The following is a 22597-nucleotide window of genomic DNA, read 5'->3' as shown; positions in this document are numbered from 1 at the left end:
GCTTACATTGTGCTGAGTGTGCAGCCTACTTGGGATTCTCTCCCACTCTCTCTCTCTCTCTCTTTCTCTCTGCCCCTCCCCACATGTACTGTCTCTCTCTCTCAAAATAAATAAATAAATACTTAAAAATTTTACAAGGGGGGACACCTGGATGGCTCAGTCAGTTAAGCATCCAACTTTGGCTCAGGTCATGATCTCACAGCTTGTGAGTTCAAGCCCCGCATCAGGCTCTGTGCTGACAGCTCAGAACCTGGAGCTTGCTTCGGATTCTGTGTTTCCCTCTCTCTCTGCCTCTGCCCTACTCACACTCTGTCTCTCTTTCAAAAATAAAGATTAAAAAAATTTTTTTAATTACAAGGAAATAACCTTACAGACCAGTATTCCTCATGAACATATAAAACAATCTCAAGAAAATTATAGCAAATTAAATCAACAATACTTAAAAAGGATAATAAATCATAACCAAGTGATTATTGATTTAACATTCAATAATCAAATGATGCTTTACCATATTAACAAATAAAAAAGAAAGCCTTAGGATCTTTTCAACAAACACAGAATAAAACACTTAACAAAATTCAGTAACTGTTCCTGATAAAAATTGTAAGCAACCCAGAAATAGAAGAGTACTTCTCCAGCTACCAAAGGGCATTTATGAAAAACCTACAGCCAATAGGCTTACTGACAAAGGGCCGAATGACTCCTCCCCTAAGATTAGGAACACAAGAACATCTGCTTTCACCATTTCTATTCAACTTGGCACTGGAGGAGTTAGCCAGTACAATAAGCCAAGAAAAAGAAACCGAAAGAAACCATATTGGAAAGCAAGAAGTAAAACTTCCAGTGTCTGCAGGCAATATGACTGTTTATACAGAAAAATCCAGTGGAAGCTACAAAAAAACGAATGGAACCAATAAAAGGGTTTAAGCAAGGTTACAAGACAAGATCAATACACAAAATCAATTGTATTTCTAAATATTATCAATGAACAACCAGAAACTGAAATTAGAAAATACCATTTACAGTAGAATAAAAAAAATCTCTGAAATATTTAAGAGATAAAACTTATCAAAGACTGTACATGACTGGTACCATAGTTGCCTGGGGACAGATGGGTAGGAAGATTACCGAAGGGTACAAGGAAACTTTTGGGGGTAATGACTGAGGTAATGGTTTCACAGGTACATACATATGCCCAAATCTATCAATTGTAAACTTTAATAGTTGCAGTTTATTACGTGTCAATTACACCTCAATAAAGCTTTAAAAAATGAAATCATGTAAGTACCAGATGAAAACATGATTGAATTCTTTTATAATTTGGGTGTGGAAAAAACTGTTCTAACTGTGACAGAAGACACAAATTCTAGAAGCAATAAAATCCAAAAGAAATAAAGAAAAGACTGATATATTTTATTATATAAAAATCTTTCACATGACCAAAACACACACACACACACACACACACACACACACACACACACACACACACATCCCCCAGCCCACCCTACCATAAAGAGAGTAAAATTACAAATGACAACTTGGGGAAAATATTTGCCAACTGTATCACAGGCAAAAGGTTAATATCCTCTTTAAGTAGGTTAAAGACTTCTAAGAATGAAGAAAAAGACCTATCACCCCACAGAAAAATGGGTTAGAAATATAATAAACAATTTACAGAGAAAGAAATCCAAGTAGCCTTAAACTGTATAAAAAGATGATCAATTTTGCCTGTAACAGAAATGCAAATTAAACTATACTGGGACACTATTCCCATCTAGCAGACTGGCAAAAATCCAAATGTACAACCATATATTTATTGTGTTGGAGAACTAAGGGAAAACAGGCACACTTACAAATCTTGCTAGTGGGAATTCGAACGGCACAGTTCCTATGGAGGGAAATTTGGTACTATCTAGAAAATTTACAAAAGAATAGACCTTTTGGTCCAGTGATTTTATTTCTAAGAATCTAGCTTAAAGACATACTGGCAAAATTATAAAGAGGTGTATGCCCAAGCCATTCCACTGTGATACTATTTATAATAGAACTGGAAATAACTGAAATGTCCACCAATAGGGAACTGGTTGACTATGATTAGTCTGCACAACACAACATACGTAAAAAGAAATAAAAATGATGTATGTATCCCTGTGGAGTGATCTGAAGGATACATTGTTACTTGAAAATTGCAAGGTGGAAAAATGTATATTGGATGTTACTATTTCTCTAAGAGGGGGCTATGAATGTCTATATACTCACATTGTTTAAAAGGGAGAAGCTATTTAGAAACAAAACCGTTATCTAGAAGGAGAGGGAGGGCAACAGATTAGAGGAGACAGGGAGCTTCTCTGAATACATTGTTCTGTGGATTTGAATTTGGAATCCTGTAACTATTTTATACAACAAAATTCAACTAAAAATTAAAGGAATTCCTGGGTCAACTGAGTGGCTCAGTAGATTAAGCGTCCAACTTTGGCTCAGGTCATGATTTCATAGTTTGTGGATTCAAGTCCTGCGTTGGGCTCTGTGCTGACAGCTCAGAGCCTACAGCCTGCTTCAGATTCTGTATCTTATTCTGTCTCTCTTTGCCCCTCCCCCACTTGAGTTCTGTCTCTCTCTCTCTCTCTCAAAAATAAAGATTAAAAAATTTTTAAAAAGGAATTCCTAACACTTGAAAACAAAATGAAGCAAATGCACCTAACTGGATAGAAGTGGTAACATAACCACACAGAGAAGAACAATTCCAAGTTACTGTTATAAGTAATCATAGTGTTGATTCCTTTGTTATCTTGAAACTTGTATGTGTAATATGGAGTAAAGCAAATGAGTAATATGTTATTTAAATTGTTATTTAGCATCAGAGAAAGGAGATTCATATGTAAGATAAATGAGGTTAAAGAAAAATTCTGTATGTAAAATTTCAATTAGTTACATCAGTCTGACATTATGGTTTATCTGACTTGATTTGGATACATATTGATACCTACATTTCAAACACGCACACACACACACACACATACACACAGAATGTATATATTCCCTAGTTTGTTCAATAAAAAACCTAGAAACGATGACAAACCCAATAATAATGCGCATTCCTAGTACCCACATCGTGGTCTCTTAATACCAATTTCCTCTAAAGGAACTAGAGCTCCTTGAAGAAATGATGGACTCCAAGCACGCAATAGGCAATGTGTAAGGTGGAAAATCTTCATTATAGCAGCAAGTATCATGCCAAAAGGATTTGACACGTCAAGTTGAAGGGGCTGTCACCAGCCAAAAATAAGACAATTTGTACAGTAAGAATAATAACTGTCAGTGGATCAAAAAACATCAAATAGGTTTACTCTACAAGTTCATGAGGATGGATACACACACACACGCGCGCGCGCGCGCACACACACACACACACACACACACACACACACACACACACACCAAAAAAAACATTCCTCTGAAAAACCTAGGTGATCACCTATGAAGGACTACAGGAAACAAATTATTTGAAAAATGATAAATAAGGGGAAAGAATCAAAATTTATTCTGCCTTTCCATTGTTTCTTGAGTTTTTGAATAGCAATTTCTTTTTATAGAAGTATTTCAGTTAATAAATGAAGAAGGAATGATAAAATACCACCATTTTTTAACTCCTCATAAATTAATGGATTTTGGCAATGATCCAAAGGGTGCTATCATCACAAGAAGAGAAATAAAGTTCTATATGCCTCCTGATGGAAGCAAAGCTTATCTAAGAAGTATTCTTTTTTTCTAAATTGTGGTAAAATACATATAACATAAAACTTGCCATCTTAGCTATTTTAAGTGTTTAGTTCAGTAGTGTTAAGTATACTCACATTGCTGTATAACCCATCTCTGAATTTTTCATTTTGCAACACTGAAATTCTATACCCATTAAACAACAAGTCCCCATTCTTCCCTTCCCCCAGCCCCTGGCAACCACCTTCTACTTTCTGTCTCTATGAATTAGACTGCTTTAGGTACCTCATATAAGTGGAATCATATAGTATTTGTCCTTTTGTGACTGGCTTATTTCACTTATTATAACGTCTTCATGGTTCATCGATGCTGTAGCATGTCAGAATTTCCTTCTTTTTTAAGGCTGAATAATATTCCATTGTATGTATATACATTTTGTTTATCCATCCATCTGTCCATGGACACTGGGTTGTTTCCACCTTTTGGCTATTGTGAATAATGCTGCTATGAACATGGGTGTACAAATATCTTTTCGAGACCCTGCTTTCAAAAAAAAGCAAACCTGGGTCTGATCAAGTTTCTAGATCTAACTACCTATTCATATTTACAGAAAATACGGGGGCCAAAAAAAATATCAAACAGCACCACAGATAAGCAATCAGCAAAACCTTCTTTCTTCAATGGATAAAGTACAATGAGGAAAAAAAGGATAGAGGGAAAACCAATAGATTAAAAGAGACCTATTAATAAATTATAACATGTGAACCTTATTTAGATCTTGATTTGAACAAATCAAGTGTAAAAAAAGAAATTTTATTTAAATATCAGGGAAATTTGAACACTAGTTGAATATTTCATATGAAAAAAAGATCAGCAGTTTTTAAAGTTATGATAATGATGCTGTGGTAATTTCTAAAAAGAATTTGTATCTTTTAGACACACACTGACTTATTTACGAGTGAAACAACATATCTGGCTCTGCTTCAAAATGATCCAAGAAGTGGGGGTAGGGATTGCAAGGGGAGACTGGTAGGGCTGCAATAAAATATAAATGGCCAAGATTTGATAATTCTTGATAATTACATACAATTTTACTAGTTTGAAATTCTCCACAATAAAAGTTTAAACTAAAAGTTTGATTTATTAATTTGCAAACTGTTTCATTAGAAAACTACCATTATTTTGGTTCTTAAAAAAAGGAATTTTTCTGTTTTAAAGTCATGAAGTCTATGTAAAAAACAACAGTGATATATTTGCAATCAAAATGATTAGTTATCATAGAAATTATTTTTTTTAATTCCTAAGAATATCACATTTAGCTCATTTAACCCAAAATGCTATTTAATAAGGAAATATTCAATGTAAAATAATAAATGAGAACCAAAAGGGCAAACGATCACACCCAAACTGTCATCTTGTTCTTGGGATGTTTTCAACTATTTGCTTTTTGTCTAAAGATAAAATATTGAGGAAAACAAAAAAACAAAAAACCCCCCCCTAACAACCCCTAAGCTTTTGATTCTACATAAATTGTATTATACTATTTAGAAATAAAAACTGAACTTAGTGTCCTTACATTAGCACTGTTACTAAGCAGTAAAACTAAAGATTCAATTTAAAAATTTAAACAAAAGCTTTCTGGAACTATATATCTGCCTTTATATGAATATAAAGGCAGAAACATATATCTGCCTTTATATGAATAACTCCTCCCCCAAAATGTGAGAACTATATAACTAACAAGTTTATAGAAGGGGAAGGTGGTTTAACAGGGAGAAAGTAGTTTTAAAACCTGAATTGTAACATCCCTTAGTTTCAGATGTTGAGGATTAAATGGAATTTAACAGTCATACATTCAAAAATATAAACATGTTTTCATTCTTTTTGATTCACATCTACTTCAAATATAAAACCCACTTGAATTTCTGCCTCTTAATAAAGGCATCTGAAAATGTACACCAAATCACAGGAATAGCAATGTTTAATCCTACCTGAAAAAGATCCAAAAGAGGCTTCCAAGAGAGCATTAAGACTGCTGCTCTGTTGATGGTTTTGGGAATTTCAGAATAAAACAGTGTATTTTCTCTGTTCTCACCAGACATAGCTATAAGAGAAAAATAATCATTTAAAAATCATTTCCAGAAAAAGCAGTCTACTGCAATCGTAGTAGTAAGTACATAAAGCCTTCTACATAATGCGAAGTTTTGCACTCTCTGGGAAGGTTAACAGGTAGGAGATGCACATGCCATTTGCCACGGGAATTTTCTTCAGTAAAACCCAGGCTTCACAGAAGAATGCTCAAGTTTCATTTCAATATTCAGATCCTGGACCCTCTCAAAACAAACGTGAAAGTGTGTAAGACGATGTGAGGACAAATATCTTTTTAGTTTTTTGAAAATTGTTAAGTCCTCTTACAAGTTGGCAATAGATTCATGAAACGCAAAAGCATGGAGCTTTGTGGAAACTTCAGTTTACTAAGTTTCTTCTTCTCCTGAATCATTTAAAATTCCTATTTAGGGGCGCCTGTGTGGCTCACCTACTTGAGCATCCAACTCTTGATTTCAGCTCAGGTCATGATCTCACGGTTTGTGAGATCAAGCCCCACGGAGGGCTCAGTGCTGGCAGTGCAGAGCCTGCTTGGTATTCTCTCTCTCCCTCTCTGCCTCTCTTGCTTGTACTCTCTCTCAAAATAAATAAATAAACTTAGAAAAATAAAAATACTTATTGGGACGCCTGGGTGGCTCAGGTGGTTAGGCGTCCGACTTCAGCTCAGGTCATGATCTTACGGTCCATGAGTTCAAGCCCTACATCTGGCTCTGTGCTGACAGCTCAGAGCCTAGAGCTGCTTTGGATTCTGTGTCTGTCTCTCTCTCTGCCCCTTCTCTCGCTCACGCTCTGTCTCTCTCAAAAATAAATAAAACATTAAAAAACTAAAAAAATAAAAATAAAAATACTTATTAAAAAAAATTAGGGGCCAGGGGTTGCCTGGATGGTTCAGTCGGTTAATTTAAGTTTCCGATTTCAGCTCAGGTCATGATCTCGCGGTTCGTGGGTTTGAGCCCCATGTTGGGCTCTGTGCTGACAGCATGGAACCTGGAGCCTGAATCCTTCTTTGGGTTCTGTGTCTCCCTCTCTCCCTGCCTTTTCCCCGCTAATGCTCTGAATAAAAATTTTTTTTCATGTTGATTTATTTTTGAGAGAGAGAGAGAGAGAGAGAGAGAGAGAGTGCATGCACAAAGAGCCATGAGATCATGACCTGAACCGAAGTCGGACACTTAATTAACCAACTGAGCCACCCAGGTGCCCCTAAAAAATACTTATTTAGAAGTATACATAGATCTAACTGAATACTAGTTTTTCCTGTTATAAATATCCTATAACCATAATCAGTAATACATTTACATTACTGAAATGTAATACATTTCAGGGGCGCCTGGGTGGCGCAGTCAGTTAAGCGTCCGACTTCAGCCAGGTCACGATCTCGCGGTCCGTGAGTTCGAGCCCCGCGTCGGGCTCTGGGCTGATGGCTCAGAGCCTGGAGCCTGTTTCCGATTCTGTGTCTCCCTCTCTCTCTGCCCCTCCCCCGTTCATGCTCTGTCTCTCTCTGTCCCAAAAATAAATAAACGTTGAAAAAAAAAAATTAAAGAAAAAAAAAAAAGAACTTGACTCTGTCTTAAATCTATTCTGTAATTCTAGAGTTACTTTGTTAAAGAATTATCAGAATGGCAGTCACCTATCTATACCATTCATAATTTTATAAAATGTGATCATATCCTCCTTAAGCCTTCTCCTTCTAAGAGTCTTCAGCCCTGGGGCGCCTGGGTGGCTCAGCCGGTTAAGCGTCCAACTTTGGCTCAGGTCATGATGTCGTGGTCTCTGAGTTCAAGCCCTGCATCAGGCTCTGTGCTGACAGCTCAGAGCCGGGAGCCTGCTTCAGGTTTATGTTTCCCTCTCTCTCTGTCCCTCCCCCACTCATGCTGTCTCTCTCTCAAAAATAAACATTAAAAAAAAAAAAGATTTGAGTCTTCAGCCCTCAAATATGAAAAACTTGGTTCTCATCTATTTTCAAATGAGAACCATTCCCCATAATCATTTCAGCTGAACCTCTTGAAACTGTGCCTTGTTCCATGTCTTCCCTGGCTTCATATGTGACGAATAAAAACTTCCAAGGCATTCTAGGCACACACACACCAGTTCCATATAAGCACAAAACAAACTTTTCCCATTGTTTCTCTCCTGATGACACACTAGAACACACTTATGGGTGTATAAACTTTTAGAACAATGGATTTATACAAAAAAAATATTTTAAATTCAGATGAATATAAAAGACTTGAACAAACGAAAAGGCATACAACTTTCTTGAAGAGCTCAAAATTCTGAAGACTGTCAATTTTCCCTAACTTCACCTATAAATGTAACATCAATCCTAAAGGAGTTTAAACAGCATTAGGGAAAAAAAAAGCTATCTAGGCTATTTTTAAGTGTTCATAGAAAAACAAGCAAACAAAAATAGCCAAAACAAATATGAAAGAGAGTGATGAAAGGTGACTAGTGCTACCAAATAGGAAAACATATAGAGCTATGATAACAATAATAGTAATACTATGCTGCACTCGATCTGAGGGAGCAATGGAACAAAACAGAAAGTCCAAAATATATACAGATTTTAAATGACATAATCCTGGAGTTGGGAGAGCCTAATTTTTTCTTTTTATGTTTATTTATTTTTGAAAGAGAGAGAGAGCGCATGCACAAGTGGGGAAGGGCAAAGAGAGAGAGAGACACAGAACCTGAAGCAGGCTCCAAGCTTTGAGCTGTCAGCACACAGCCTGACATGGGGCTCGAACCCACAAACTGTGAGATCATGACCTGAGCCGAAGTTGGACGCTTAACTGACTGAGCCACTCAGGCGCCCCAGGGAGAGCCTTTCTAGATACGATGCCAAAGCCTACAGAGAATACAAATTTAACTATCAAAAAAAAAAAAAAAAAAAAAAAATCACAAATTTCTATGTGGCAAAAGGCACTAAAGGCAAAAGACAAATTAAACCTCAGAGGAAAATACTACAATGGTTTAATTCCCTCATTATACAAAAAAAATGTTTTAATAAGAAATACCCACAGTCCAACAAAAAACAGACAAATGTTATAAATAAATCAGTCACAGAAAAGGGTATATAAAGGTCTCTTAAATATGTAAAAAGATGCTCAACCTCACTTATAACTGGAATTAAAACTATAATGAGATACAGGGATATAAGGTACAGAGTGGTGGCTATAATTCATAATACTGTATTGCATATTTTAAAGTTGGTAAGAGAACAGATCTTAAAAGTAGGTAAGTGGGGCACCTGGGTGGCTCACTTGGTTAAGTGTCTGACTCTTGGTTTGGGCTCAGGTCATGATCTCAGCTTCATGAGTTTGAGCTCTGCTTGGGATTCTCTCTCTTCCTCTCTGCCCCTCCCTTACTGGTACTCTGTCTCTCTCAAAATAAATAAATAAACTTAAAAAAAAAGTTATCATAAAAAAAATCATTGAAAAAATTTTTTGTTAACTATGTAAGGTGAAACATATCTAGTTAAAATCTAGACATTATTATAAAATATCTAGATCATTTATTTTGGTGATCCTTTTATATTGTATATAAATATCCAATCTTTATGTCATACACCTGAAACTAATATATATGTCAATTATACTTCAACTTAAAAAAATAGTAATTTATAAAACTAACTACAATGAGATGGCTGTTCACTAATCAGACTAGAAAAGATAAAAAAAAGTCTGATTACCCACTACTGGTACAGGTGTGTAGAAACAGATACTCTGAGACAATGCTGATAGGAATATAAACCCTCGATGGAAGGGTAATTTGACAATATCAACCAAAATTCAGAATACATACAACTCTTGTCCCAACATTCCCACTCTCTGGAATCAGTCCTATACATAATAAAATTCACAAATGTACAAATTGATCTAACACAGAAAATATTCATTGCATCATCTTTTCTAACAGTATAATAGAAAAACCTAAATGCCCATTATTAGGGGCATGGTTAAGTAAATATGGCACAATTATATAATGGAATACTCTGGAGTTGTTAAAAAAATGCATCTATAATTACTGATGTGCACTAATCCAGAGAATAGCTCTAAAAATATATGTATGTATATGAATGAAATAACCTTGAAGGAGAGGAATAAATTTATTTTTAAAAGGTTAATAAACAAAAAAGTAAGTCAGTGGCATAATATATTTAATTTAGATGGATCTTAAATCTGGAGTGAACAGGCTCAGAAAAAAAGACACCAAATCCAGTCTTGGTTTAAAAAAAAATGAAAGTAGCCACTGATGAGAGTGGTTTTACTGTTTGTGTTCCTAATCTGACCATTCCCAAGGAAAGGCATTTTGAACTAGCTTTAGGAAGAAGTAATTTCTGGCATCTTTAACTTTGATTCTGAATGGCAGGCCACAATCAACTCATGGTTTCGTACCTGCAAGTGAAAATAATGGGACAAACCGAAATTACAACAGCACCAAAACTGAAGTTCTTCCAATCATTTTTTTCCCTTGAATGGAACATTACTGATTCATTTATTTGTTCACCAATTGTATCTAGCTTGTAAGTTTGAATCCAGAAAGAATTTCCCCTAGAAACTATGACTTCATACTCACCAAGGTAATAGATCCTGTCTGAATGAGGCCCATCTGGATCATTCCTCTTCACAAACATAAAATCATGTGGTGCCTTAGCCATCATATAGCCATGATATTTTCTGGTATCAGCAAGCAGCTTTTTAAGCTGACTCCAGGAATATCGCTCAACATAAAATGGCTCCAATTTAGGACGATCCTGTGATTCAATATTCTCCTCACACTCTGCAGTTTCAAAGATCTCAACACCCAGCTGTTCTGTTTCCATTGCTGCTGCCATGTTGCATTTTCCTAGAAAAATAAGGCACATGAAGTTAGTTGTTCACAGGCCTGCCTTCTTTTATATTAACCGGAATGACAGTTAAAGACAAGAAAGAAAGGCAAGAAAAAGATGGTCTTCAGCACATTTGCAATGAAAGCTAGTAAAAGTAATAGCTCCCTCTTCTCGATTCAGTTTAAAAATGAGATTTTTTTTAAAAAATTGAGGTCATGTCTATTTCACTATGACTATAAATCGCTTTAGGACCTTTTATAAAAGGCTGTCCTTACATATCTCTTGCCAAAATTCCTTTTTTCTTTCCCACACTGGAAGGAAACAGGCCATATGCCAGTTGGCTGCTATGTTCCATCCAAGAGCATGTCAATAGTGAAGCTAAATGTGCTAAGGGAGCTAAGTGTTTTTGCACTTAAAAAAGTAACACATTTGATAAACATGAACTTCTTCAGTTAACAGAAATAACTGTGACCAATTAGAACAGTGATAAAATTGCTGTCAACAATGTACTTGTAATAATACAATGTAATGTAATAGGGCACTTACCCATGAAAATATAAATACTGTATCCTTTTAAATAGAACTCCAAACAACAAAAGACTTAACTGGCTGGTACATTTTTCTTTGTCTTCTGCTCTTGCCTAGACATCACTATCTTACCATCACTTTTGGTGACTATAAGGAATTTATGTAACTATGATTATAGATTATACAATTTTTACTCTCAGAGAGGAAAAAGATACTATTTTCAAGCGGCTTTCATTAGTTGAAATAGTTTATGCAAAAAGTATTTAACTTTTGTACTATCGATATTTGAAGCGGGAACCCAATTTACCAGTTCAACCCCAAAACAATATTAACATTTCATCTACCAATGGTGTTTCTTTTCATTTTACAAATTCAGAAGAGGATGTATTTTCCTTTATTTCAACACTTAAATGTAACACAAGCAAAGTATCAGAGAAAATATCAAGAAGTGTTATCATAAGCCATTGTGTGATGTTCTGCCACGCATTATTCATGAAACTACCAAAAAGAAGCAACATAAAAATTCTGGAGCAACCTGCTTTTTTTGATTTGGGAGATAAACAGATCGCATTTATGTAACGGATTTCACATAATTATTAACTACTTCTAGGGGAACAATCAGTACATGATTGTATATTTAATACGATGTCTTTTGTAAAGCTCAGCTTCCCAGGTTAACAAGAGTTCGTGGTAACTACCAACCACAGAGAAAAAGTAATTAATTAGAAGGTGTGGGTTGTGAATTACTACACTAGGCAAGCTTTATCGCAGAACAGTGTGTGGCCAGAACAGTGTGTCTTTTTTCATGCTACAGTGAAACATATTACCATTTTCAATGTAACAGTAGCACAAGTGGACAAAAAACCCACTCAAGAGTTTTATCAAGTATCCAACTTGTAATGTTACTAGGACAGGACATTTACTTCCAATGACCAAAATCCAAACAGTTCGGTAGAGAAAAGTCATTTAGCTCAACTGCTACTTAGCACACTGATAGTAAGGAGCAGTTTATGACAGTGGTGACTGCCCACCTAAAAGCTAATGGGAGGCCTACTTTCTATCAATACGTAAGTGGATCTAGTTCGACTCCTAACAGAGCGAAGGACAAGTGAGAGAAGCTACACAAACCGTGCTCATTTTTTTCAACCCCCCATTTGTTAAATTTGGAACTTCACCTTCAAACCACTGCTCACAAGAATAAGGCTAGGGAACAGAAGAGGGAAGTTCAGCAGGCAGACTTCCCAAGGCTTAGTGCCCAGCTTCCTGAGTCACCGTTAACTTGACATCTCTCCTATGTAAAAGTTGTGTTAGCGCGCACTTATTAATAGCAAATTACCTGCTATTCCTAAGTTGTACTAGGTCTCTGGACTATTTCTGTCTCTGTCTACACACACACAAACTTCACAGTTCAAATGACATTCTACTACTCTATGTGCTTATAGTAAATGTACATCCTGCATTTTCCAGGATACAGCTAATACTATACAATTTTAGTAATATACACAAGTGTGTAACTAAATGACTTAAGTTCCAGGTTTCCATAACATCTTATATTCAAATACATTCCTAAGATTCTAACTTCAAAAATTAGGAGTCAGCATACATTTTCAGCACAGTGCATATATTTCACTGCCCCCCTACCTCTTCACTTAAGGACCTTCCCTCATGCCTACCTGATTGTATTTTCATCTGCTCAGATCTCTTCCACATTCAAAGAGATCTTTTTCAAGTGACTCAACTTCAAGCATAGATCCCTCTGCTCATCTTGCTCTCTTCTCACAGGAGTCTTTCCTTTTCTCACCATTCAATCCTGCTCACCAGGATAATGAGATAAGATACAAGGCTGTTGTTGATCATTATTAAAATGGAGCATATGTGGCCAAAAAGATTAAATCTCAAATCTCAAATAGTACTTAAAACTGAAACAGAAATAACCTTCTTGGTGTAATATATAATGCCTGAATTATTTTCTATCTACATTTTAGATTATTATAATTACAATTTTTTAAAAATCTCAGAAATGTACAGCCTAATTTACTCAAAAGGATATCCAAACACAGTCTAAATCCTGACATGTATATATATACATTAAAAGGCAAATTATGGAAGACCTTCAAAAAGCATAAAAGGCATACAAATGTGAGGTTACTCAGTGGCTACTGTAAATCCTCAAAAATGACAGATGATTAATAAAATTTATTTCTCTGTGCTTGTTCCTGTTCCTGCTTTTACATTATAATACATACTGAGCTGGGTGGAGACAGACTCCGTAGAATAACCAGTAAAAATTATAAAACAGGCCATTTTCATGGAAAGGGAACTAACTTGCATTTAATAATTTTTTTCATAAGATGAAGAATGCGCTATCCGTTTAAAGTGCACTCCACTTTTGCTCTTTTCCTTTCCACCTATAGTCTGAAAACAATTGAATTAGGTAACTTTGCCCTAAAAGGAAGCATTAAGCTTGTTGAAATTTTGGCTTAGTAAAAGGAAAAAGAAAGGAGGAGCTGTGATTACACTTGTTACTTTGTTATCAGTTTTAATTCTGGGCTCACCAAGTAGGTGAAGGGGAGATGCGGTGAGAAAAGGTCAGTGGCAATGGAGGGAAAAGGGTGAAGCTATGCTAGCATAAGAACGATGGACTAAGATGTCAAGACATGTTCCCATGTACTAAGCCCCTCACTCAGATAAGAGCATGTTGGGTTAGAGAACGGCTTCAGGACTCCTGAATTTGGACCCACTAAAACGTCATTCTTAATTTTCAATCCAAGAGTCAACCAGTCGTCCAGTTGAACACCCCACGCGTCACTTAAGCCTAGCCATTTCACTTTTCTGGGTCCAGAGCTAGTGGACAGGTTGATTATCACAGACTGGGCAAAGATCTTGAAAGGTGTGAATGGGGAAGAAGAGGATAGGTGTAGCAGAGAATGTTGAGGAGAATGCGGGGGGGGGGAGGGGAGGGAATGCCAAGTCTTAGAAGTCTTAGGAGAAAAGCGTGTGTGAGGGGGAGAGGTGGGGGAGCGGGAAAGGAACGTATATATCCTGCCCCGGGTGGGTGAAAGAGAATGAGCGGGGGGCCAGTGAAGCAGGGAGGGAATCGACCTAGAGTGGGACAGGAAAAAGGAAGGAACACCGGCTGGGAAACCAGAAAAATCTCAGTCCGAATCCGATCCGCCACAGTCGAACTTTAGGCAGATCCCTTCGCCTCTGCGAGCTTCTGTTTCCTCATCCGTAAGCCCGGGCATCACCCGGCTCCCAACCCCAGCGAGGCTCAATTAGGATAACGGACGTGGAAGCCGGGAGGCCAGCACCCAGCGCTCAGGGGGCGCCCAGTGAACGTTGGTGGACTCGGAATCTCAGAGCCTCGGCTTCCTCTTCCGGCAAGCGGGGCCCCGCCACCGGCTCTGATCCGCGCAGGGCGGCGCGCCGGATAAACCGCACAGCGGGCTAACCGGGAGAGCGCGTCGGGCGGTTCCTCCGTAAGGCGGAGCGGGCCCGCCGGGCTGGGGCCCAGGCCTCGCGGGCGAAGGGGAAGGAGAGGGGGCGGATACTGCACCTTCCCCCCCGGCCCCGCCCGGAGCGTCCCGACGCGTGCTACTGAGCGGGCCTGCGCCGCTTCATGCCGCGCCGCCTCCACTCCCGACCCGGCTGCAGCGGCTTCCTCGGCGACGGCGCCGGTGGCAACCCAGGCGGCGAACGCGGCACTTAAAGGCGGCAGCGGCAGCGGCGGCGGCGGCGCTGGCGCCTCGGAACTTCCGGTTCGTCGCGACCCGCCCTCCGACCAGCGAAGGCTCGGCGGGGCCAAGAAGGGCGCCGCTCCCTGCTGGGTGGGGTCCCTTGCCACAGTGCAGTCTAGTGGCCGGAGGAACGAACGCGGCGCGGAACGGACACCGCTGCGGTGGGGGACAGAGATGAAATCCAGAAACGGGTGGCAACTTGCTTGAAGTCGCAGGACGCATTGTGGCGCGTGTCTGCTCATCCATCTTTTTTTTTTTTTTTTTTCATTCAACAAGTATATATCGAGTGCCTGCTATGTACCAGGCAGAGTTTGTAGACGCTGAGATCAGAGCAGGGAGCAAGCCAGTAAAAATCCCTGCCCCTTCTTGAAGATGACAGAGGGGAGGAACCAAGGCCTTAGGGAACTTCTGAGGGGCCCACTGTTGTGGTGGAGAGAAACCTGAACTTGGAGTCAGAAAGCTTGGCTCTAGTACTAATTAGTGATCTTTAGCAGGTCAGTCGATCTCTTTGAGCCATGGTTTCTTGATCTGTAGGAAAGATAGAACACATTATGTAGTTGTAATTAAGGAAAACCGTATGTGTCACAATAACACTTAAAGAGGAAGAAACTGGCTCGGGCAGGGAGGTGACCAACTTGCTGTAATCACAACCAGAGGCAGGTCTCTTAACCTGTAGTCTCTTCCTATTTCACACCATGCATTGGCTGAGAAAAAGAAAGAGAAAAAGGGAGGCTGGGGAGATGACTGGGAAAGTGGAAGGTGTATAACAAAACAGTGGAAAAGCTGGCCTCCCCTCTCTTCTATTACTCAAGGGACCATGTGTCAGAGGTGTGGATCATTAGGATTTATTATAATAGCACTAATAAAAGATCCATTTGAGTGCCAAGATTCCATTCTTCATTGTAACTACTCACTTTCACTTTAAATGAGTCTTCCCTTGGGCTTTTTTTTCAGTTGAGCTCCCCTAACAGAAAGGTACAGGCATTTTCACTGGGACTCCTCTGTGAATTTTCTGCAAATGACCTGAAAGTAGGTTTTAAGGCTTTGAATGCACATGCACATACTAACAAAACACAATGAAATATCTTGCAGTTCATTTCATTCAACCAAGTGTTTGTTGAATCGCTGCCATGTGCCTGTCACTGTTCTAAGCACTGGGGCTACAATAGTGAATAAAGTAGACAAGATCCCTTTGTGTGGTTTACACTCAAAGAAGAGGAAAAAGACCTCCCCAAAAGCAAGCAAACAAAACAATATATAATTTTATGGATTTTAAAAAGCAAGCTCTGGGGAGGTTAAGTACTTGCTTAAGTCATTTGACTAATTATGGATTGATCTAGGCTTGAATTCAGATTTCTTGGTTTTCAATCTCACTTTCTCTATGGCAGGCTTAACAAGCTTCAAGCCAGAGGAAGCTGTAAGGGAACATCTCCACCCTGCACCCTGGCAACCTCCCATGTTGCCTCACACAGGCCTCACGGGCAAAGTCTTTGAACCAAAGCTTATCTGAGTCTTAGCAGAATGCTTTGTGATCTTCCCAGAACAGGAGAGGATGGGAGGCTTATAAGGATCTCAAGCCAATCTCCCCTGGCAGCTTCTCATTTCCCAGGTTCTGTTGAGATGTGGGCTCTCTGTCCCACCCACTCAGAATATCGCTGCAGAATATGAGAACCATTTAGCTGCAGTCTGGAATTGGCTTCTCAGCAGCTGGGTATGCCACAACTTACCCTGCAGTCATCTTACCCAATCTGTTTCAGTATTCTCCATTTTGATTTGTGGGACAAGGACCACTGGCAGCTGGCACCTTAATGCGTTCTTCCTTTTGTTGTGTAGGTAAGTATTAAACTATCCGAATCTGAAGTGGCCCGTTGTATCTCTACTGGCTAACTCAGTCAGGCCGGGGTCTTGCCAACCTTGTGTATGTGCTTGACAAAGCCTAGCCAGCTTGTCGCCACCCTGCACTCTAGGAACTCATCAGGAAAAGGCAAGTTGTCTAGCACACAACATCTGAGTAAATAGTCTGTGTTAACATGGCGGCGTTGATACAAATTCATTCTTGCATTTAAAAAGTCGGGTGCTGGCATAATGGGCAGGGGGCAGTAAGTGTGAGTGAAAGCTGGGATGGCAAGGCCAAGTGAGAACGCTTCCTAGGGAAATCTGGGCTGCCTCCTGGAGCCATGCCCGTCTGAGGCAGTCAAGTCCTTGTCTGGGTCTAGCCTTATGTTTTAAAGATCCTGAGAGTTTTCCCCACTGGGCCTCCTCAGAGACCAGCCTAAGAGTCCTTCTGTGTCTAACACTCCATGATCTTCAGGCAGTGGTACTTTTCCTCTGGTATTCACAGGTAAAAGCGTGCACTCCCAGAATCAGACATACCCGGGATCATATCCTGGCTCCTCTCCTTACTAAGGAGATACTCCTTACTCCCAGGCTTTTCTAAGTTTTATTTCTCTCATCTGTAAAATGACTTCAGTAACATCACTGAAATGAATAAATGAAATATATAATGCATTTAAAGTGCTTAACAACACGTGGTGCACATTAAGCATTCCGTTTATTAATTCTATTTATGAATGGTGGTGATGATGACAAAGATAACAACAAAAACCTTTCCCAGAGGGGCATGCCCAAAGCCTCGCCGGGTAGCACTATCCATGTGACAATAAGCATCATTCGTCACAATTCACAAGCATCAATTTGAACACAACATGCTGACATTCATTACAGAAAGATCCACCAATCTTCCCTCTACCCTATCATAACTTTTTTGTTTTATATACATATTTTACATATGTAGCAGGAGCAATATTTTCAAGCCACTTACAGATTTGTACTGTATTTAATTTCCTTAGTTTTTCCATAATTTGACCCAACCTATATTTATATGACCCATTTCATTTAATAGTAAAAAGTGTAATCTTGATTAACTTTAGGCAAACCCAGTCATTCAATTCAGGATCCTTTCTGGTGAAGGGTGTGATGGCTAATGCCTTCTCCAGACCTTCATCCCAGCTGTACTGGTTTCAATAGTGTCCTCCTCAAATCTATGTTCATCCAGAACCTCATAATGTGACCTTATTTGGAAATAGGGTCTTTGCAGATGTTATTAGTTAAGATCATGTTAGAGTAGAGTGGGTCTCAAATTCGTTGACTGGTGTCCTTATAAGAAGTCCATATGAGGAGGGGTGCCAGGGTGGCTCAGTTGGTTAAGCATCTGACTTTGGCTTAGGTCACGATTTCACAGTTCGTGAGTTCAAGCCCTGCATCGGGCTCTGTGCTGACAGCTTGGAGCCTGGAGCCTTCTTCGGATTCTGTGTGTGTCTCTCTCTCTGCCCCTCCCCTGCTTGTACTCTGTCTCTCTCTCTCCTTCAAAATAAGTAAACACTTAGAAAAAAAATTTTAAATAAAAAACAAAACAATAAACAAACAAACAAAAAGAAGGCCATATGAGGAAATAAGAACAGATATACTCACAGATCATTTGTGGGTTTTTTTTGAAATTTTATTTTATTTATTTTTTTTTAATATATGAAATTTATTGTCAAATTGGTTTCCATACAACACCCAGTGCTCATCCCAAAAGGTGCCCTCCTCAATACCCATCACCCACCCTCCCCTCCCTCCCACCCCCCATCAACCCTCAGTTTGTTCTCAGTTTTTAACAGTCTCTTATGCTTCTCACAGATCATTTGACAACAAAGGTGAAGATTGGAGCAAAGCTGCCTCAGGCCATAGGGCAGCAAGGATTGCCAGCAACCGCCACGTTGCATTCTTGCCTAGAGCCTTCAGTGGGAGCATGGTCCTTCCAGCACCTTGACTTTGGACTTCTAACCTCCAGAACTGTAAGAGAATAAACTTTTATTTATTTATTTATTTATTTATTTATTTATTTATTTATTATTTTTTTAGTTGGTTAGTTTGTTTTTGAGAGAGAGAGTGTGTGTATGTGGAGTGGGGGAGGGACAGAGGAAAGAGGGAGAGAGAGAATCCCAAGCAGGCTCAGTACAGCCAATGTGGAGCCCAGTGTGGGGCTTGATCTCATGAACGTGAGATCATGACCTGAGCTGAAATCAAGAGTCATACACTTAACCGACCCCTAAACTTCTGTTGTTTTAAGCCATGTGATTTTGTGGTATTTTGTTATGGCTGCCCTAGGATACAAATATACCAGCTAATCCTCAGGTATGACCTTCCCCCCATCATGAAGTACTCAGTGAGATAGCTGTTATCTGTCAGTCTCTAGTTGTGAATCCACACTGTGTTCTATTCCCTCTCTGCCCCACTTGCTGGCCCTTCTCACATTTGTTCCTGCACCTTCACCCATATCCAGGAAGCCTCTGGCCCTCTTGCCGATCTTTAACCTTTATCTCCACTAGGTGACTGCTGCTCTAGAGCCTTGCGCTAATGCCTGGGCAAGAGCACAGGTCTTTTCTTTCCCTAGATCCCTAAACCTGTCATGGGTGTTGAGGGGGGATTCCCTCAGCTCTGGATAAGCCCTTAAGGGGAGGTGAGGGCAAGACTGAGGCTCCTTCTCAAGGGTACTCCCTTAGTTCCCCCTGCCCCTTTAAAAAAATCCTCCTGGGGTTTACTGAACTCCAAAGTCAGGTTGTATCATTTGTGTAAATGTCATTGAGCAGAGTCCCTTACTTCTCTTTTGACTTTCTTCTCCCTAGTCTGCCTGGAAATTTTTTATTTAGTCTGCATATTATTCCAAATATTTTCTGTTTTACATGTGCAGCCAGGTTTAAAAGAGAAGAATCTGATGTCTCTATTCTCCGTTTCCATGATTACAATTCTCCAAGAGCCATGGTTGCCACATCCTAGCCCCCTAAATTGGGAAGGATCAAGGGTTATAAAGAAGGAAAACAAAAACACAAGATATTTCCTTGTATTATAGCACTATGTAAAGTTGTAATTGGATTTTTTTTTTTACGTTTTCTTATTTTCATTTAAGTAATCTCTCCACCCAAAATGGGACTCGAGCTCCTGACCCCAAGATCAAGAATCACATGCTCTTCTGACTGAGCCAGGCAGGTGCCCCTGTGATTGGAATTTTTGTATTTTTTTATCATAAACATTTTCAATATTACTAGTTTCTTTTTTTTTTTTTTTTGAATGCTTGTTTATTTTTGAGAGAGAAAGACACAGGGTGTGAGTGGGGGAGGGGCAGAGAGAGAGGGAGACACAGAACTCGAAGCAGGCTTCAGGCTCTGAGCTGTGGGCACAGAGCCTGTTGCAAGGCTTGAACTCACAAACCATGAGATCATGACCTGAGCTGAAATCGGACGCTTAACCGACTGAACCACGCAGGCGCCCCAAATTTTATTAGTTTCTAATTCACCATTTTGCGCTGCTGTATTGTTTTTTCATTGGTCATTCTCCTTGTGTAATTTCCAGTGTTTCACCCTGTAACACCATGAACATCTTCATATATACTTCTTCCTTTCTTGAAGTTATTTTTAGAACAAAGACCCCAGAGGGGAATTTGCTACACATTGCACAACTGTTTTCCAAAATGATCCCACGATTGTATACTGCTCTTAGCTACAGTCAGCATGGGTGTGCCAATTTCACTAAAACTTTTCTAACACTGGGCATTATTGTCCACAAATGTATTTTAAGCATCTATTTTCTGAAACACATTGTGCTAGATGCTATAGGGTACCAAAAGGAGGCAGTCTGTGTTCTAGAGAGATTTATAATCTAGTTGAGGAAACAGATTATAAGCATATAATGAACACCCTAATAACAGTTGATTGCAGGATATGGTGGGATAAAGTTTGTTTTTCCACTTCCCCCATATTTTGTACCTTCTGGGGACTAGCACAAACCAAGCTGCAATAACAAAAAAGGGCCTTTCCTGCTGATTTTCTTTTCCATATTTAAGTTTTTGAATAGGTAATACTATCACATGACCCCAAATTTGACAAATGGAAAGGTCTATAGTAAAAAAAGATTCTCCTATCCTGCTCCTCCAATTCACCCAGTTTCCTTGATATAAAAACAAATACTGTAGCTAGATAGATAGATAGATAGATCATTATTCCTCCCACTATTCCACTATTTTTAATACAAACGGGAGCGTACCAACTGTCTGCACCTGCAACCATGTATGCGGTTCAGAGAACCAGGACTTATCAGGCAGATCAAACTCAAGAGGGTGGAAAGGCCACTCCCCATACCCAAGTAAGGTTGAGCCTGAGGTGGGGTCATTCTGTACCTTTTTCTGAACTATGGATTAAGGGGAAGGGTCTTCTTTCTTTTTTCTTTTTCTTCTGTCAATGATTGGCCTCAAGGCCCACCCTCCTGGAATAGCTAGGAGGTTACAGATCTACTAACTGGGTTCATACGATGCCCCAGTGTGTGCCTGGATTGACCCAGTGAGTCTCTGGCTCCACTTTCAGCTTTGTGCTGTCTAGATAGACAAACATGATTTTGGTTAAGGATGTCTAGGAGCACCTGGGTGGCTGAGTCAGTTCAGCGGCTGACTTCTGCTCAGGTCATGATCTCACGGTTTGTGAGTTCCAGCCCTGCACCCTTTGGATCCTCTGCCTTCCTCTCTGCCCCGCCTCCCTCCTCTCAAAAATAAATAAACATTAAAAAAAAAATATCTAGCTGGGTGATTCTGGGCGAGGCACAAAACAGCCAAATTCTACACTTCATTTTCTGAAACTTCTTCCACGAACAGAAGATTTTGTAAAAAGGTGAATAAGGAGAATGTGCATGATCCTTTGTCCAAAGCCAGAAAACAGCCTTAAGCACTGAATACATGCTTCATCGGTAGCAAGCACTCAGCAAATGCTTCCTGTGGCCTGAGAAGGGAGAGATGGCCCTGGCCCTGGGGCTAGGAAGGCTACATCTAGAAGGCAGGACACACAGAAAGTACTTAATCTGCATTTTTATTTGACTAGTATTATCATAAAACCCTTAGCCCTACTTACTTAAGCTTGGCGGTGCTGCTTGGGTCTGCCTTTTTATACCCTCTGCTATCTTTTTGTTTTATAGTTTACCCTGATGCTACTCAGTACCCTCTCCATTTCAATTTTTTTCTTCATGGATTTCCCCTGGAGAGAGGAGTCCACAAGAGCTGGCCTCCTTGCAGGAAAGTTTAGAAATAGCCAGTAAGATCATCAGAGAGGATGGAGTCTAACTCTCTCGTTTGATGGATATGGAAACTCAGGCCCAGAGAAGTTTCCAGTACATTACTGGTGTTCAGTTGAACCAGGCTGCATAGGCCCTCTTCCTTTGTATCTTTCTTAAGGAGGACCTGAAGCAAAATGTCCAGATTCATTCTTCTTGCTTATCAATAGCTCTCATCTTGGATGGAGGTCAGTTGATAAGCCTCAGGTTTCAAGAATGCTGGATTGAAATGATTTTATTTTTTATTACACCCCTACCAGAATGGCTAAAATTAGAAAGACTGAAAATACCAAGGATATAAGGCAACTAGAACTTTCAAGAATTACTTGTAGGTATGTAAATTGATCAGAACACTTTGTAAAACTGCTTATCTCCTGTGTCAACTATACGAAAAAAACAAAACAAAACAAAAACAGGAATCAAAAACCCCCTAAACTGCTTATCTACTAAAGCTCAACATACACCTACTCTATGACCTTGCATTTCTACTCCTATGTATTTATCCAAGAGAATTAAGCACATTTATACACTAAAAGATAAT

The 22597-nt window shown here is 39.4% G+C and overlaps 1 protein-coding gene across 3 annotated transcripts in view; it reads right to left on the bottom strand.

Annotated features, from left to right (window-relative positions):
• DPP8 (dipeptidyl peptidase 8) overlaps nucleotides 1-14888 on the bottom strand; it is a 67738-nt gene extending 52850 nt beyond the window's left edge. Inside the window, exons 1-4 of one of the 3 annotated variants that reach the window (XM_030317907.1) lie at nucleotides 14739-14888; nucleotides 12856-12992; nucleotides 10402-10671; nucleotides 5712-5824 (exon numbers count right to left, since the gene is read on the bottom strand). In XM_030317907.1, the coding sequence (XP_030173767.1) occupies nucleotides 5712-5824; nucleotides 10402-10671; nucleotides 12856-12892 (420 nt within the window). In that variant the 5' untranslated portion in view covers nucleotides 12893-12992; nucleotides 14739-14888. Of the gene's footprint in view, nucleotides 1-5711; nucleotides 5825-10401; nucleotides 10672-12855; nucleotides 14625-14738 lie in introns of those variants that run through there. The other 2 variants (XR_003969411.2, XM_030317906.2) reach the window with 2 other exon arrangements.
• Nucleotides 14889-22597: the final 7709 nt, after the last annotated feature.

Source organism: Lynx canadensis, chromosome B3 (assembly GCF_007474595.2).
Source record: "Lynx canadensis isolate LIC74 chromosome B3, mLynCan4.pri.v2, whole genome shotgun sequence".
NCBI lineage: Eukaryota > Metazoa > Chordata > Mammalia > Carnivora > Felidae > Lynx > Lynx canadensis.
The sequence above is the reverse complement of the archived record's forward strand: the minus strand, read 5'-3'. Positions and strand labels throughout refer to the sequence as shown.